Raw genomic sequence first — 17,500 nt, forward strand, 5'->3', positions numbered from 1 at the left:
GGGCGTCCTGCAGCCCCAGAACTCTCGTGACCTGGGCGACTACGAGAACATCGTCGCCGCCACCATCGACGTGCTGCCCGAAATCGTCAAGGTCTTCAGCAAGATCACTCAGGCCCGGGGCAGGCCCAGTGAACCCCAGATCATCAATAGGGTCATGACAGAGTTCTTGCCCATCACACGCAAGGTCATGGAGGCCACGGAGAAGGTGGAGGGCACCAAGATCCCGGACGACACGTACCACCGCTTCAACGCCGCCGAGAGGGTCATGCCTCACGTGGTCACCTTCATGGAGCAGCTCAGGGCCATGGACTTCTTTGGAATCTCCACCACCACGAAAAGGCCCATTTAACGTCTGTAGTGTTGCTATCCACTCGACCTGTCCTCTAAGTTAAAATTAGTATAGAATTGTACACTGTACAAGTAAAAATATATAAACATATATATAAACACTTTATCCTTATTCATCCCATTCCATGATGGAACAGAAATCAAATAAAGTGCAAAATATCAAGATAAGTGACGAAGGTAACATAGGCAAGGGATGTTCTCAATGGACTCGATCGCATTTTCTGTCGTTAATGTTTTGTCCTTCCTGAGAGACAATTTAATGTTTTCTCAAGCCATGACAAAATAGTGTTTCGAATGCTGTCCCCTTTCCGTCTCCTAGACATAGCCACTTTCTAGCATTTCTCCAGGATAGTATACGGACTAAAACTTCCTTGTGATGATCTTTGTTCCTCTGACAGAATAAGTTTCCCCCTTATTCAGTTGGAAAGGTACTTTATATATCTACGGTTCCCAACATATCTATACACCTAAAAACACTTGGAGCTCTTTAAGGACCCAACCCCAAGGGCCCCCTAAATTAATAGCTAAGCCACTGCATACACATATACTATGGTATAGATAAAAAGAGATTTGCACAGGCTGACACACAGGCAAATATACAGGCCAAGGAAAATATGGTCAAATAAGTGGGAGATAAATAAATAGCGTTTGATCTATTCAAATACAAAATCAAATAAGGTGATAGGAAAATACTGAGAAAGAAAGAGTAGGTTCAAACAAAAGAAAGGCAATTATACAGTTATCAAGATATTGAGTCAATGCAGAGAGAAAGAGACACAGAAAGAAATTATTATAGCCTTTTTACTGTTGATGATCAAGAAAATACATAACACATCAACACGTGGAACTCCTAGACATGGCATACAAGCTGTGGGCCACGGGCTGCCTCCCACGTGGGCTATGGATATCTCCTTGCTTCAGAAGGCTTTAGAGATAAGAAGGAAGGACAAACATTAAATTAGTTTCCGATCCTAGGTGCTGTCATGTAACAAAAGAGCATAACTGTTGATTTTTACTTTTAACTCTGTGTCTGTTTTCATAGAAGTAAACCAGTTTCAATTTGTTTTATAAATGTATTCTATAGTGAATTGATACAAATTCTATATCTTTGAATTTGTAAGTGACATAAGTGAGCCATGATCTCAAAAGAGGTTGAAGAACAGTGCCAAAAAAAGCCTATACAAATTAGTTCATTCCCTGAAAAAAAATATAAAAAAGTGATAAAGATTAGATAAAAACAAATATCTTTAATCTACAGCAACTCCTCCAAAGCACCCACTCTCACTCCTACTCTCCTTACCAACTGGCGATGGCTCTGAAAGACACCTGTATTGTTGATGCCCTTCCCCTTGGGCATGGCACCCTCCTTATTCAACCTAACTTTGGCCGTGCCCTGGGTATCAGGTCAGCACCCTTGCTTCAAGCTATCTACTCTAATACACCAGACTGTTATTCATCAACAAATGAAAATATTATGTACTTTTAAAGCAATTTCTCGTCTGCAGTATACAACCCCCCCCCCCTCTTCCAGCTATCTCTTTTTCTCTCTCCTATCTCTCTTTTTATCTCTAAATCTGTCCATCCTTTTTTCTACTCTCTTCATCGCTCCCTTCAACCTTCAATTGATAAATAGGTAATAACAAGATATCTTCGAATTTATACATAGTTTATTAACATAATGGGAACATTTAACAAAGAATGCTGATAGCAAATGAATGTCAATGGAATTTTTTACAATGGCTTTATGATGAACTTCTGGAACTACCCTCTCTTCTTGTTCTATATCCTCTTTTCATTTTCTTCTACCTCTTGGAACTTCTTTATTCCCTGTCTTCTTATCTCGCTTAAGTTCTCCTTTCCTTGCTCCAACTTCATGTCTTGTGCCTTTTCTCTTTCTCCTTCTCTTCCGTCGGAGATTGACGAGGATGTTTCTCTCTCCTCCTACTCCTGTGCCTTCGTCTGCGTCCGCCTCCCGCCTACCCGTGGTGGATGACCATCCCTCTCCCGTGGGGCATCTGGACGAAGGAGCCGCTCACTTTGGCTTCGGCGAGGGCGGCGGCGTCCTCCGTCGGGGCCTTCTCGGCGTCGGGGTCTTCGAAGCCGAACAGGTCACCCCCGTGCATCTTGACCAAAAACTTGAAGGCGGAGGGAAACATCCTCTCCGCTTGGTCCAGCCTCTGCAGCTCCTCCTCGGACACGGTCCGGCCCTCGGCCTTGGCCACGGAGAACATGATCCTGCGGGTCACGGGCATGAACGCCATCAGGATCTCGAACATGTTCTGCGAGTCGAAGGGGTCGTCCTGAGAGCGAGCCATCCTCATGGCGAGCTCCCTCAGGGTCTTGGCAACATCCGGCAGGATTTCGATGGTCGCCGTCACCATTTTCTCATGGTCGCCCAGGCCCGTCGGCCTCGCCGGCTGCAGCACGCCGAGAGCCTCGTACCTCTGGGCCGAGACGGCACACGCGCACGTCGCACAGGCTAGGAGGATCTGCGGGGACCGACAATTATGTTGTAGGATCCCTCGGAAATCCTTACATGTTAGAATCAAATGGAAGAGAACCCCTCACTCCCTAGGGCGGTGGACCACATGCGTGTTAGCGATTTCTAGGGGGAAAGGGGTCTTTCTCCCGAGAAAATCAAGAAAAAAGTGGCTCAACAGCACTATACTCTAGACATGGATATTTTCGTCACAATAATTACAATTTCCTCAGATTCATTCAGTTTCATCACTGGTTACATCTATAGTCAACAGAAATTATTGGCACTTCTCATTTGCTTCTCCTGCCTTCGAATCCAAAAGCCATGTCATTTGTGGCACTTTTAAAAGCTACGGAAATTCCACTGTTTCTGTTTCTTGCCCTGTGATCTTGTTTTTTGTACTGCACCCTGGAAATGGAGGGGGGGCTTTGTCAGTCCTAAGATAGGGCCCAATTTCATCAATCCTGAGAAAAGGGGGTAAAATCACTAAAAAACAAAGAAAAAAAAAGCCTGCGAAGAACTTGAGAAAAGGGGCGTCAGCGTTTTGTTTAAGACTAGCTGAATACGATGACACTGACAATGATGAGCATAGAAATATTAGAAACTTACCATGAGTATAGATAGATATGCATATATATATGCTACCTTGATGACAGTGATGAAAGTGATAACAAGAGCAACATATTTAATATACTAGCAATAATAGTAGTTACATTATAAGAAAATAATAATAATAACACTAACAATAATAATATGGAGAGAACATCAGGATTTTTCCCAATCTCAAAATTAACAATAACATTATTAACAGCATTAGCTACAGAAACAGCACTCTAAGGTGAATGAAAAACAGTACCCCCTTAGATCCTATATAACCACAGGAATCTAAACAAAACAAAATACGGTAACAAAATCAAGATGCACTCACCCGGAGGTACATCTTAGCAACAGAAATATGAGACTGGAATGAAGACGAGGCAGCGCTGGCATCGCTTATATAGAGTTCGTTCCGCCCGAACAGTTGCCAGCGGGTGCAGGAGCACTTGCAGGATCTTCTTTGCCCGAAGGTTAGAGCTTTGCGGAAGCGCAGGTGCTGGCTGTGGGAAGGGACGAGAGCGAGGTATGTGGGATATGCAAGACTTTTTCTCTCTCTCTTTCTCTCTGTCTCTCTCCTCTGTCTCTCTAGCACTCTTTTATTTCTCCATCACTATTTTGTCCTTTTCTCTCTTTCTCTCTCCGTCTCTTACTCCGTCTCTTCTGCCTTCCTGTCTTTCTCTTTCTATCTGTCCACATCTCTGTCTGTTACTCTCCCCTGCCTACTTCCCTTGGTGAATAAACAAAGAATTTTGCTCGTTATAAGGAAGAGGTCATGAAGCCATAACTTTAATCCACAGCAACTTCTACGCAGAAAGACCCCTTCCCTCCCCCTGAACCGGTCATCAATCCCCACCCTCCCATACCCGACCGGACCAGAAGTCCCTATATAAAGGATGCACTCGCTCCCCGGCCACACACAACCTTCGACCCCGCTCTTGGACGTCGCTCAGCCACACATTGCAACATGGTCTTTAAGGTTGGCAGAGGCAGGCTCTCACGCAGGCACGCACGCACACTCACTTGCGTATATGTGTGTGTTTGTATAAATATATATGTATATATATATACATTGAAACATATATATCTATATATACATATATATTTATCTTTATACTTTAACGCTTATATATGTGTGTGTGATGTAGTGTATATGTGTATATATATATATATATATATATATATATATATATATATATATATATATATATGTGTGTGTGTGTGTGTGTGTGTGTGTGTGTGTGTGTGTGTGTGTGTGTGTGTGTGTGTGTGTGTGTGTGTGTGTGTGTGTGTGTGTGTGTGTGTGTGTGTGTGTGTGTGTGTGTGTGTGTGTGTGTGTGTGTGTGTGTGTGTGTGTGTGTGTGTGTGTGTGTGTGTGTGTGTGTGTGTATATATATATATATATATATATATATATATATATATATATATATATATATATATCGTAGCGAATATATTATATACATATATGTGTGTGTTACATATATATTTTAAATATATCTTACAAATGCTATTCCTTATATATACATATAAATGTATATGCTGATATATATACACATACATATATATATATATATATATATATATATATATATATATATATATATATATATATATATATATACTCATGTGTACATATCTCTATAGATATACATAAATATTTATATATTCGTACACACACACGCAAACAGACACACATACATACACAGATACACACACACATGGATATAGATAAAGTATACGTCATATATATATTATATATTTGTATATGTATGTATACATATATAAACAAGTGCATACATACATATAAATATATGCATATATATACATGTATGTATACTGACCTGCGCTGACCTTCCGCACCCTCCGCAGGTCCTCTTGGTCGCAGCCGCCGTGCTCTGCCTCGGCCGGGCGTCCCCGCAGAGGCAACAAGCCCTGGGCGTCCTGCAGCCCCAGAACTCTCGTGACCTGGGCGACTACGAGAACATCGTCGCCGCCACCATCGACGTGCTGCCCGAAATCGTCAAGGTCTTCAACAAGATCTCGCAGTCCCAGGGCAAGGCCAGTGAACCCCAGATCATCAATAGGGTCATGACAGAGTTCTTGCCCATCACACGCAAGCTCATAGAGGCCACGGAGAAGGTGGAGGGCACCAAGATCCCGGATGACACGCACCACCGCTTTAACGCCGCCGAGAGGGTCATGCCTCACGTGGTCACCTTCATGGAGCAGCTCAGGGATATGGACTTATTTGGAATCTCCACCACCACGAAGAGGCCTACGCGACGCCTGTAGTGTTGCTATCCACTCTGTAGCAGTTCCTCGTATCACCGACATCGTCCCCTGACTTGCCCCTCTCCCCTGCGCTTGATTTGCTGTCAACTGCATTTATGTTCATTTGTAAACAGTTTCTCGTCTTAGTGCTGTCATTCTGAGTCTCTGCTCGGAGGTATCCTTAAAGTTTATATTAGTATAAAATATTACACTACAAGTAAAAATATAGACATAAAACCATAAATTTTGCATCATTACTCCGTATGCTATTCCATGATGAAAAAAATAATAAAATAAATTGCAAGAATATCAAGCTGAGTGACGAAGGTAACATAAATAAGGGCTGTTCTGAGAGGAATTGATCGCACGTTCTGTTGTTACACATTCGTCCTTCCTGAGAGACAATTAATGACAGAGAAATAGTTGATGTTTTCTCAAGCCATGGCAAAGCAGAGTTCCGAATACTGTCCGCTTTCCGTCTTACATACACATTCTCAAATTTCTTCAGGGTAGTATATGGACCATAACTTTCTCTGACAATCAGTTCAGTTCAGTTAGATTTGCGAAGTCATGCTTCGCCCGGGCCTTTTCTCTGGAGTGGCCCGGCCTGTGTTAACTATTTCTAGTTAACTCAGATGTTTTCTTTGAACTGCATGCTTACCGCGGTGGCTGGATTGCAAGCAAGCGATCCAGCTGCCATGGAGAAAGCATGTTGCACACCCTTTTTACCAGCCCGGCGGCTGTGGAGGGTGGTCCCTGCCTCAGAAATTGTGTGTGTACACAATTTTGCAAGTAATGTAACAGGGTGGCGTTAGGTGCGCCGCAGTGTTTACATAACCTCCTAGTCTCACTGTCAATAATTTGCCAAGCGCATTGGTAACCTAGTCTTAGTCTGAATAGTATGACTTCGGTACCTCTTTTTGTATTTGGAGGAAGGGCCTGTGGCTCATAGCCTGAAGCATCTGAGTACCACTTGGCAGCGAGCGATTTTGTGATGTTTTCTCTATGTGCTCCCCGGAGGACCGCACACGCTGCAGCTTTGGTACCTTGGCTTAGTCCCCTTCGGCTGGGTTTAACGATCATGGAGGATGGGGGCATACCCCTGCCTTTTTCGGCTAGTTTATCAGCAAGCTCGTTCCCTTGTATGCCTATGTGGCTTGGGACCCAGTTTATGATGATTCTTCTACCTTGACTAAGGATTCTTTGGGCTATGTATAGTACTGTTGTCAAGATGTAGATGTTATCTGGGGGCATGCTATGCTGTAAGCTGTCAATAGTTGCTCTTGAATCTGTATGAATGACAACGTGCCCTCCCCTCAGGGACGCGTGTGTCAATGCTTCCATGATCAGCCTGAAGCGTTGAGGCATTGTCAGTGACCCTAATGGATGCTGTGGTATCCTTTGTTGCAAAGCCGGCGCCTGCAGTATGGTTTATTGGATCCACGGATCCGTCCGTGTAGTAAGTTATACGACCCGGCGGAGTTATTTGTTCAATGACCCTTTGTGCTTGTGCCTTTAGGCTAGGCATGGAATATTGATCTTTTCTCATTGTGAGATTTAGAATTGAGAATTCGATCATTTCGTTTGCCCACGGTGGGGGTTCTTTGTAATCAGGGCGAGGTGTCTGAGAACTCTTTGTCTTAGGAGTTTGTGGGTGCCTGCAGGACCTTGGAAAGGAACTGTGCTGCCATAAGATCTATTTGTGTCCATGGACGGTAAATCAGCTTCCATGAGGAGGTTGATGACCTTTGTCCACTTAGGTGCACCTAGAATTATCCTGGCTGCTTCGTTTTGTACTGTTTCCAGTTTTTCTTTTAATGTTGTGCTGGAAGCAATGAGGGCGACAGATGCATAGTCAATAATAGGACGGACAGCATACACATAGAATGATCTTAGTAATTTGTGTCCTGCTTCTATGTGTCTCCCTGTCATGACTTTCATGACTGACAGTCTTTCCTTGGTTCTGTCAAGCAGGTATTGGATCTCCTTTTTGAAAGTGAGTGTGTGTCCTATCCATACACCAAGGTATAGATAATCCTTCACCCATTCCAGATCCATACCCTGTATAGTGAGTTTTTTGTTTCTGACATTGGTTCTCAGTGCCATTGCTTTGGATTTTGCTGCTGATATTTTTAGACCCGTCCTACAACACTCTTCAGACACCAGGTTCAGACAACGCTGATCTCTAGTAAGGCAGTGATTGCCAGAGGCTATGATTGCCAAATCATCTGTATAAGAGATGATCTTGCATCCCTCTGGCAGGTGAATGTCGAGTATGTTGAACATGAGGGAATTAAACAGGGCTGGACTAAGAACCCCTCCCTGAGGAGTTCCATTTTCAAGTGGCATGTGCTGTGAGAGGTGGCCTTGAAATCTGATATTTGCTGATCTATTTTTAAAATAGTCAGCTATCCAGGCCAAGAGTCTGCCTTTGACTCCTTTGTGGATTAGGGTCTCTTGAATGGCAAGCGGACTTGCCAACTCAAAAGCCTTCTCCAGGTCAAGGAAGACAACCACGGCGGGCGAGGTGCAGATTGTGCTTAAGAGTGTTTGGGTCATAGCCGTCATGGCGAACTGCACTGCTTTCTCCGCCTCCTCACTGGTCCTCCCCAAGGCTGTTGCTACTGCAGAAATTACAGCACTCAACAGGAGAGTCATATCTTTCTCGTCAAAGAAAAGATTATCATCTACTGGGGGGACAATTGCTGTGGACTTTGAACCTTTTTCCCTTTGGTTCTTTTTTGTTGTTTTGCCACTAGCAAGCTTAGGGAATTCCTCTCTGTTAGAGGTATCCAATTTTCTCTGTGGGGGCGACTCCCTCTTAGGAGGTCGGGGAGTCTTTTCTTTTTGATTTTGTTTTTCGTTTTGGCCCCAGACATAGGTGCCTGGGGGCGCAGGGACAAAGTCAGGACGCTTTTTGGCTAGCTCCTGCTTTTTAATCACTGCCTGTTTCCTGACAGAGCAAGCCAGGCTCCAGGCATGATGTTTTTTGGCACAGTTTGGACACTTGGCTGTTGTGTCCTTCTGGCCATCTTTGTGTGCCTTTATACACACTTGTGCCTCGTGTGCCTCGCTGCATACACCACATTTGGCTTTGGCCTTGCAGTTGGCCTGGTGATGCCCAAATTTCTGGCACGTGAAACACCTCAAGGGCTCTGGCACATATGTCCTGAGCTTGTATGAGCCCCAGTTACCCAGATCAAGGGTGGTGATTGGGGCTCCCTTGAGGATAACCAGGACTTGCCTGGTTGGAGACTTCCCTTTGGTCATGCGGGAAGTCTCCACCACTTGTGGGAGAGACGTGATCACCTCCACGTCGAACCCTAGTGGAAAGCCAAGTAGCACCATCGGACTTTTTCTCTTGGGAGGTCAGTGGTGAGATACACACCTTTCTCCCATCTTTTAACACCTTGATTTCCTGTAGGAAGTTCATGGTGGCTTTGTCTTTGGGGGCAATGATCATGCCCTCATCTCTGGAGATTCGAATTTATAATCTTACATTTCTTTCCTTCTCCAATGCCCTTACCAGCTGGTATGCATTGTCGAAGTCTTCAGGGTTTTTTGTACCTTAAACCGCGTCGACTTGGGATGTGTTCTGCCTCTTCTTCAGAGTCAGTTTCCACCCTTCGTCGCTTCACGCCTCCCCTTTGCAGGGGTTTAAGGCCTTTGGAAGTGGGGGGCAGCTGTTTTGGCTGGTACAGCTGGAGCCCCTTCTTGACTGAGGGAGTTCTGAGGGGAGTTCAGGTTTCCCTCAGTCTGGTGTGCATGGACAGACTTTGTGGTTGGTGTTTCTGTCTTGTCCTGTTTCTGTTCGGCCTGCTTTTGGGTTTTCTTTAGCCCCCCTGCAGCCTTGAAAGGCTCCAGGGTGACTGTCATGGTATGATTCATATTGTGGTCATTTAGAGAGTTGGAAACAGATTGCTCCCCTTTCGGGGATTATCTTTATACCTCCTCTCTGGGTGAGGTCTTAAGAAGGGCCTCACGAAAAGCTCTGATCCCTACACTCGACCCTTCAGCACTACAGGACAGGAGATCCCCCTGGGTGGGCTGAACTCGGAGTTTTGGTGTGGTAAACGCTCTGCACCCCAATCCTGCTACAAGCCCAGGCGAATGTTGGAAATCAACGTTTCCCGCAGGCCCAGGCTGCACCAGGAAGTCAGAAAGAGAAGGCAAGAGTTAGACACCGAAAAGTCGCCCTTGGTGCGTGGCCACAAACTATGACCAGTACCAGAGGGTCCAGACCTGGTTTGTAACCTCGCTCTCCAAGGGAGCGGTAGTGGGGCACTTACTACAAGAGAAGGCCTGGCCAATTGTCGCGGCGATCCACGAGAAATTGGCGGAGCTCTCTGTGTAGTTTGTTGTCAAAGAGTATCAAAATCAAGCTCAAGTCTGGTAGCTTTAGCTCTGGAGGATCACGCCAAGTGGGTGACAATAATGCCTCGCCAATTGAGTGATCTCTCTCTGCACACCACAGGGGAGAGGGCCTGTGAAGTGTGTACACCATAGGGGAGAGGACCTGTGTGACAAGATAAGCTTCTTTTTTTATTTATCTAGAAAATCTGTTCTATACATCTGCGGGCTCTCGATGGAGAAGGTGTAGCGGTTCCTGATTGGTCATCAATCGAGAACCGCACCTGACCTGTGATTCGCCGACTCCTGCCTCGGGACTGCCCAGACTGACCGAGTAAACATCGCCGGTCAGGTTCTTAAGCAACCGGACCTGAGCCGGAATCATCATTCGCCTCACGACGGTTGCTGACATCACTTGTGCTTGGTTCATCACCAAATAAAGAGATAAAATCCAGTTCGGTTTTATAACCCCAACACTGGTGACCCTCGGAGTGAACCAAGTTTTTACACGAGATGTCAGCAACACACAGGACGCTACCAGTCTACTCTCTGACCAGCCTGCCGGAATGGTTTTTTCAAGTGGAGCAGGAATTCCTCCTCAGGAATATAACCACCCAGACCACAAAATTCCGCCTGCTGGTCACTAACCTCCCGCCAGAACTCCTTCTGACCGTCGGTGACTTCCTTACAATCATCGGTGCACCACTTAAGACGAACTTAAGGAGGCCATTCTTAGGCGAGCAGCACCTAACCCTCTGACCGCGTTAACCTCCTTCCTGTTGTCTGACGCCGCGGACAACCGTACTCCCACAGAAATCCTTCACCACTTCCAGCGCCTCCTCACTCGCACCGGCACTACACTCCCACCTGACGTCATGTGCTCCCTCTTCCTCAAGCGGCTGCCCGCTGATATCCAGTAAATCCTGCTGGTGTCAAATGCCCCATTGGAGCAACTTGCCCTGCAAGCCGACGCGATGCTCGTAGCTAGGGCACCCACATCCTCAATAACAACAGTGTCTGCCGCAACCACCACCTACGCCGTGACGTTGGCAGCCCTTGCAGCCCATGTCGCCACACTATCCGAGGCCGTGCAGAAGATATCCACACAGGAACGTTCTCACTCCCGGCCTCACTTTCGCACCCCTTCGCCACCATGCTTTGAACAGGACATCAGGCGCTCTGCAACGCCCATCCGCCAACCTCGCTTCCGCGTTCCTTCACCGCCGCGCAAAGAGTGGAGGAAGCCGCGGAAACTGGGTGCGCCTGTCTTTCGCGGACCTCGGAGGCATTTATTGTACGTCCGAGATGCTTCCTCCTCCCTACGTTTCCTTGTCGACACAGGGGCCGAGGTCAGCCTCCTCCCGGCCTCCCACAGGGATAAACGCTTCCCCTCCTCCCGCACTCTGGAAGCTGCCAACACATCGGCCATCAACACTTACGGCGAGCGTTCGAGGACCCTCTCACTGGAAGGCGAGCCCGCCCAACGATTCCAGTGGATCTTCCTCGTCGCCGACGTCCCACAACCCATCATCGGCGCCGACTTCTTGGCACACTACGGTCTGACGGTCGATCTGCAATGTATGGCCCTAATCCACCAATCCGGGGCCCGCACGCACGCTGCTCCGCACCTGCACTCCTTCTCCCACGAGCTGTCCGGCTGTACAGTCTTCTCGAGGATCGACCTCGTGAGGGCGTACCACCAGATTCCGATCGCTGAGGAGGACATCCCCAAGACTGCCGTCATTACACCGTTTGGCCTGTTTGAGTTTCTCAGGATGCCCTTCGGTCTCCGCAACGCTGCTCAGACCTTCCAGCGGTTTATCACCGACGTGAGGGGGTCTTCGCCTACATCGACGACATCCTCGTCGCCAGCGCCTCAGAGGCAGACCACGCCCATCATCTCCGCGCCCTCTTCGGCAGACTGCAAGAAGCAGGGGTCGTTATCAACCCAGGGAAATGTCTCTTCGGCGCGGCTTCGCTCTCCTTCCTAGGCCACACCGTCACCTCTCAAGGCATCACCCCAGCGCAGGAGAAGGTCACCGCCATAAGGAAGTTCCCCAAGCCTGCCACGGAGAAACAACTTCGAAAATACCTGGGGATATTCAACTTCTACAGGTGATTCGTTCCCAACTGTGCCCAGCTTTTCAAGCCCCTTCACGCCCTGATCACACCTAATAGGGCCAGCAGAAACACCAAAATCACGTGGACGCCCCTTACCAACGAAGCCTTCGAAGCCTGCAAGGAAGCCCTGGCCTCCGCCACCATGCTGAACCACCCCCTGCCCGAGGCTCCTCTCAACATAGCCGTCGACGCCTCCGACACTGCCATCGGCGCTGTCCTCCAGCAACGTCAGGGTAAGCAATGGCAACTTCTTGCCTTCTTTTCGCAGACCCTGTCGCCGCGTCAGTCACGATACAGTGCCTTCGGAAGGGAACTCCTGGCAGCGTACTCCGCGGTGAGGCACTTCCAGTCGTACGTGGAGGCTAAGGAATTCCACATCCTGACGGACCATATACCCCTCACCTTCGCCCTACACTCGAGGACCCGCCGCCAATCCCCTCGCGAGGAGCGCCACCTGGACTACATCTCACAGTTCACGACGGACATCCGTCACATCCGGGGCGCGGACAACGAGGCCGCCGATGCCCTCTCGAGGGTTACCATAGCTGCAGCGACCCACGCCGACGACGCAGTGGATTACCACCTGGTCAGCAGTGAACAACGCCAGGACGCGTCCATGATTCCACTCATAGAGGGCCAGACTTCCCTTAGCCTAGAAAGAGTCAAGATCCCAAACTCCCGCGACGACCTGCTCTGCGATGTCTCCCTCGTCTACCCACGACCATACATCCCGCCTTCCCTCCGCCGGCGATTCTTCGACGCATACCACCAGCATCGAGGCATCCGGGCCACCCAACATCTCATCCGCGGCAAAGTCGTCTGGCCTGGCATCAACAAAGACGTTCGACAGTGGTGCCGCTCGGGCATCGAATGCCAGAGGACCAAGATCTACAGGCATACAAAATCTCCCTTCCAGACGTTTCCTATCCCAGACGAAAGGTTCCAACACATCCACATCGATATAGTGGGACCCCTGCCCTCGGACGACGGCTATAGCTACATCCTGACGATGATCGACCGCTTTACCAGATGGCCCGAGGCTACGCCTATCTGCGACATCACCGCAGCGACGGTCGCCAGGACCTTCCTCAGCACCTGGATCTCCCGTTTCGGCACGCCGGATACCGTCACTACCGACCGTGGCGCCCAGTTCGAGTCGGAACTCTGGCGCCAGCTGATGGTACTACTCGGTTCCAAGAGAATCAGGACGACCGCCTACCACCCCTGCGTCAACGGCATGGTCGAGCGACTCCACCGGCATATGAAGCAGGCCCTGACATCCTCCTCCAACAGGAGGTGGGTCGACCAACTCCCCCATGTCCTCCTTAACATCCGGACATCCTTCAAAGAGGACCTGCAGTGCACCGCCGCGGAAATGGTCTACGGAACAACGCTCGCCCTCCCTGCAGATTTCATCGTCACAGCCGGCAACTTCGAACCAGGAACCTTCGGCAAACAACTCTGCGAACGGATGACCCTGGTACGCAGCCGACCGACGAGACCCACCCGACAACAGGATATATTCATGCCCCCAGGACTACAGGATTGCTCTCACGTCTTCGTGAGAAAACATCCCAGACCTCCTCTCTGTCCTCCGTACGAGGGTCCATTCCCGGTCATCCGAAGAGGCGACAAGACGATCACCATCCGCCGCCCAAAGGGAGAAGACACCGCCCAAAGAGAGAAAGAGACAGAAAAGGAAGAGATTATCTTAGCTATTTCACAAACTGCAGTTGATGATCAGGAAACAATACTTAAAAGGCTCCTTGACCAAGAGCATTCAAGTTGTGGGCAATGGGCTGCTTCCCACACAATCTACGGACATCTATTACATCCAAATAGGCTGTGAGATAAGAAGGGAGTATAAACATCAAAATAGCCTTAGTCACTCTCCTCACTCACTCTCACTCTTACTCTCCTTACTCACTCACTCACTCTCCTTACTCACTCACTCTCACTCGTCTGACTCACTCACTCTCACTCTCCTTACTCACTCTCCTCATTCACTCTCCTCATTCACTCTCCTCATTCACTCTCCTCATTCACTCTCCTCATTCACTCTCCTCATTCACTCTCCTCATTCACTCTCCTCATTCACTCTCCTCATTCACTCTCCTCATTCACTCTCCTCATTCACTCTCCTCATTCACTCTCCTCATTCACTCTCCTCATTCACTCTCCTCATTCACTCTCCTCATTCACTCTCCTCATTCACTCTCCTCATTCACTCTCCTCATTCACTCTCCTCATTCACTCTCCTCATTCACTCTCCTCATTCACTCTCCTCATTCACTCTCCTCATTCACTCTCCTCATTCCCTCTCCTCATTCACTCTCCTCGTTCAATCTCACTCTCCTTACTCACTCTCCTCATTCACTCTCCTCATTCACTCTCCTCATTCACTCTCACTCTCCTGACTCACTCTCCTCGTTCACTCTCACTCTCTTTACTCACTCTCCTCATTCACTCTCACTCTCCTTACTCACTCTCCTCATTCACTCTCCTCATTCACTCTCCTCATTCACTCTCCTCATTCACTCTCCTCATTCCCTCTCCTCATTCACTCTCCTCGTTCAATCTCACTCTCCTTACTCACTCTCCTCATTCACTCTCCTCATTCACTCTCACTCTCCTTACTCACTCTCCTAATTCACTCTCCTCATTCACTCTCCTCATTCACTCTCACTCTCCTTACTCACTTTCCTCGTTCACTCTCACTCTCTTTACTCACTCTCGTTCACTCTCACTCTCCTTACTCACTCTCCTCATTCACTCTCACTCTCTTTACTCACTCTCCTCGTTCACTCTCCTCGTTCACTCTCACTCTCTTTACTCTCCTCATTCAGGCTCACTCTCCTTATTCACTCTCTTCATTCATTCGCACTCTCCATACTCACTCACTCTTCTCACTTTTTAGCATACCGCATTGCACCATCCTGCTTGCGCCCGTGTGGGTCGCCGCTCATGCAGCCCCACGCCAGCCCCCTGTGCCCACTTGCATAGACCACGCCGAGCACGGCAGACTTCCGGCTAGCGGGGTCAAATATAACGCGACCCAAGTTGACCTCCCCCACGATTCTCACAGAGACAGCCTGACCTCCGGACCGCACGGATCTCCAGCTGGCGACCGCGCGGCTGCCCTCGCCAGAACTCGTTACCGCGGTCACCACCAGCGCTGATCAGGCTCGTATCGTGTTTATTTCTACTTGTGTAGTAACTCTTAAGAATAAAGAGTTAGCCGTTTCAAGTATAGTACTCTGCCCCATGTCTTAACGTAGAAGGTAACCACCGTTTATATGCTTATCCACTCTCACTCTCCTTATTCACTCACTCTCATTCTCCTTATTCACTCACTCTCACTCTCCTTACTCACTCACTCGCATTCTTCTCACTCACTCACTCCCATTCTCCTTAATCACTCACTCTCACTCTCCTTACTCACTCACTCTCATTCTCCTTACTCACTCGTTCTCATTCTCCTTACTCACTCTCATTCTCCTCACTCACCCACTCTCATTCTCCTCACTTACTCACTCTCATTCTCCTCACTCACTCATTCTCATTCTCCTTACTCACTCTCATTCTCCTCACTCACTCACTCTCATTCTCCTCACTCACTCACTCTCATTCTCCTCACTCACTCACTCTCATTCTCACTCACTCACTCTCATTCTCCTCACTCACTCTCATTCTCACTCACTCACTCATTCTCCTCACTCACTCACTCTCATTCTCCTCACTAACTCACTCTCATTCTCCTCACTCACTCACTCTCATTTTCCTTACTCACTCACTCTCATTCTCACTCACTCACTGTCATTCTCCTCACTCATTCACTCTCATTCTCCTCACTCACTCACTCTCATTATCCTCACCCACTCACTCTCATTCTCCTTACTCACTCACTCTCATTCTCCTTACTCGCTCACTCTCATTCTCCTTACTCACTCTCATTCTCCTTACTCACTCACTCTCATTCTCCTTACTCACTCACTCTCATTCTCCTTACTCACTCGCTCTCATTCTCCTTACTCACTCTCATTCTCCTTACTCACTCACTCTCATTCTCCTTACTCACTCACTCTCATTCTCCTTATTCACTCACTCTCTTTTTCCTTACTCACTTACTCTCTCTCCTCACTCACTTTCACTCTCACTCACACGCTCACTCTCCTCACTCACTCTCACTCTCCCACTCCTTACTCATCCATTCTCACTCTCCTTACACACTCGCTCTCACTCGCCTTACTCAGTCTCACTCTCCTCATGCATTCACTCTCACTCCTCACTCTCACTCTCCTTCCCTACTCGCGGTAGCTCCGCAGGGCACCCACCACCCGCGTCGCTAGCCCTTCCCCATGGGCGTGGGTGCCTACTCACCACTAATGGATTGGGATGCCCTTCCCCTAAGCGCCTTACACGGGCTTATTACACTCTTGCCGTGCCCTGGGGACCGCGTCAGCACCCTTGCTTCGAAGGTCCTATGTATGAATTATTTTTTACTCGGTCTAGTACACCCTGACCGTTATTCTGAAGATATTAGGGGTCTTCAGAGCAATTACTCTGCGTCAAAGACACCCTCTGTATCTATCTATCTCTTTTTTCTCTCTATCTATCTCTTTCTTTCTCTCTGTCTGTCTATCTATCTCTCTCTATCTCTCTATTTATCTCTTTCTCTCTCTCTCTGTCTGTCTGGCTGTCTGCCTCTCTCTCTCTCTCTCTCTCTCTCTCTCTCTCTCTCTCTCTCTCTCTCTCTCTCTCTCTCTCTCTCTCTCTCTCTCTCTCTCTCTCTCTCTCTCTCTCTCTCTCTCTCTCTCTCCCTCTCTCAATATATGCTTTTTCTTTCTTCCACTCTTTTCATTATTCTTTCCCTTCTACTTCTTTCAGTTAATGAATATAGGTAATAGCAAGATAGTTTTGAATTTATAGCGTTTATTCACATTCACACACGTAATGGGAACCTATTACTTATCACAGAATATTGATAGCATTACGCAAATGAATGTTAAAAGAAAATCAACATATAATAGGGCTCCAACAGACCATAAGAGATCTGTTAAATGCCCAATTAAATTTTCTTGCATAACTTCCTTTCTTCTTTGCATTCTGCATCACCTTGTCCTCGTTTTCTTCTGTACTACCACTTCTAACTTGTTTACTTCCCGTTGTCTCATCTCGCTGAAGTTTTCCTTCTCCTATTCAGACTTCCTGTCTTGTGGTTTATCTCCTTTCGCCACCTCTTCTGCCTTTTCTCCTGCGCTGTCATCTGCGTCTGCCGCCCCCTACCCGTGGTGGATGAACACTGCCCTCCCGTGGGGCATCTGGACGAAGGAC

At 48.0% G+C, this 17,500-nt stretch overlaps 4 protein-coding genes across 4 annotated transcripts in view; 2 read left to right on the plus strand and 2 right to left on the minus strand.

The window, feature by feature from the left end:
* LOC113819634 (uncharacterized) overlaps nucleotides 1-431 on the plus strand; it is a 2,437-nt gene extending 2,006 nt beyond the window's left edge. Inside the window, exon 2 of the mRNA XM_027371842.2 lies at nucleotides 1-431. This exon is cut by the window's left edge and continues 65 nt beyond it. Within this exon, the coding sequence (XP_027227643.1) occupies nucleotides 1-349 (349 nt within the window). The 3' untranslated portion in view covers nucleotides 350-431.
* A 1,577-nt stretch (nucleotides 432-2,008) lies between these two features.
* Nucleotides 2,009-3,798, minus strand: LOC113819628 (uncharacterized). The gene is made up of 2 exons (XM_027371835.2): nucleotides 3,756-3,798; nucleotides 2,009-2,837 (listed from the first exon to the last, which is right to left on the minus strand). The coding sequence occupies exons 1-2, from the start codon at nucleotides 3,765-3,767 to the stop codon at nucleotides 2,325-2,327; spliced, it is 525 nt and encodes a 174-aa protein (XP_027227636.1). The 5' UTR covers nucleotides 3,768-3,798; the 3' UTR covers nucleotides 2,009-2,324.
* A 543-nt stretch (nucleotides 3,799-4,341) lies between these two features.
* LOC113819629 (uncharacterized) lies at nucleotides 4,342-5,929 on the plus strand. Its single transcript, XM_027371836.2, has 2 exons — nucleotides 4,342-4,400; nucleotides 5,294-5,929. The coding sequence occupies exons 1-2, from the start codon at nucleotides 4,389-4,391 to the stop codon at nucleotides 5,714-5,716; spliced, it is 435 nt and encodes a 144-aa protein (XP_027227637.2). The 5' UTR covers nucleotides 4,342-4,388; the 3' UTR covers nucleotides 5,717-5,929.
* Nucleotides 5,930-17,100: 11,171 nt separating this feature from the next.
* Nucleotides 17,101-17,500, minus strand: part of LOC113819635 (uncharacterized) — a 1,367-nt gene continuing 967 nt past the window's right edge. The window contains exon 2 of the mRNA XM_027371843.2: nucleotides 17,101-17,500. This exon is cut by the window's right edge and continues 461 nt beyond it. Coding sequence (XP_027227644.1) covers nucleotides 17,449-17,500 — 52 coding nt within the window. The 3' untranslated portion in view covers nucleotides 17,101-17,448.

The sequence above is a fragment of the Penaeus vannamei genome, chromosome 25 (genome assembly GCF_042767895.1).
Source record: "Penaeus vannamei isolate JL-2024 chromosome 25, ASM4276789v1, whole genome shotgun sequence".
NCBI lineage: Eukaryota > Metazoa > Arthropoda > Malacostraca > Decapoda > Penaeidae > Penaeus > Penaeus vannamei.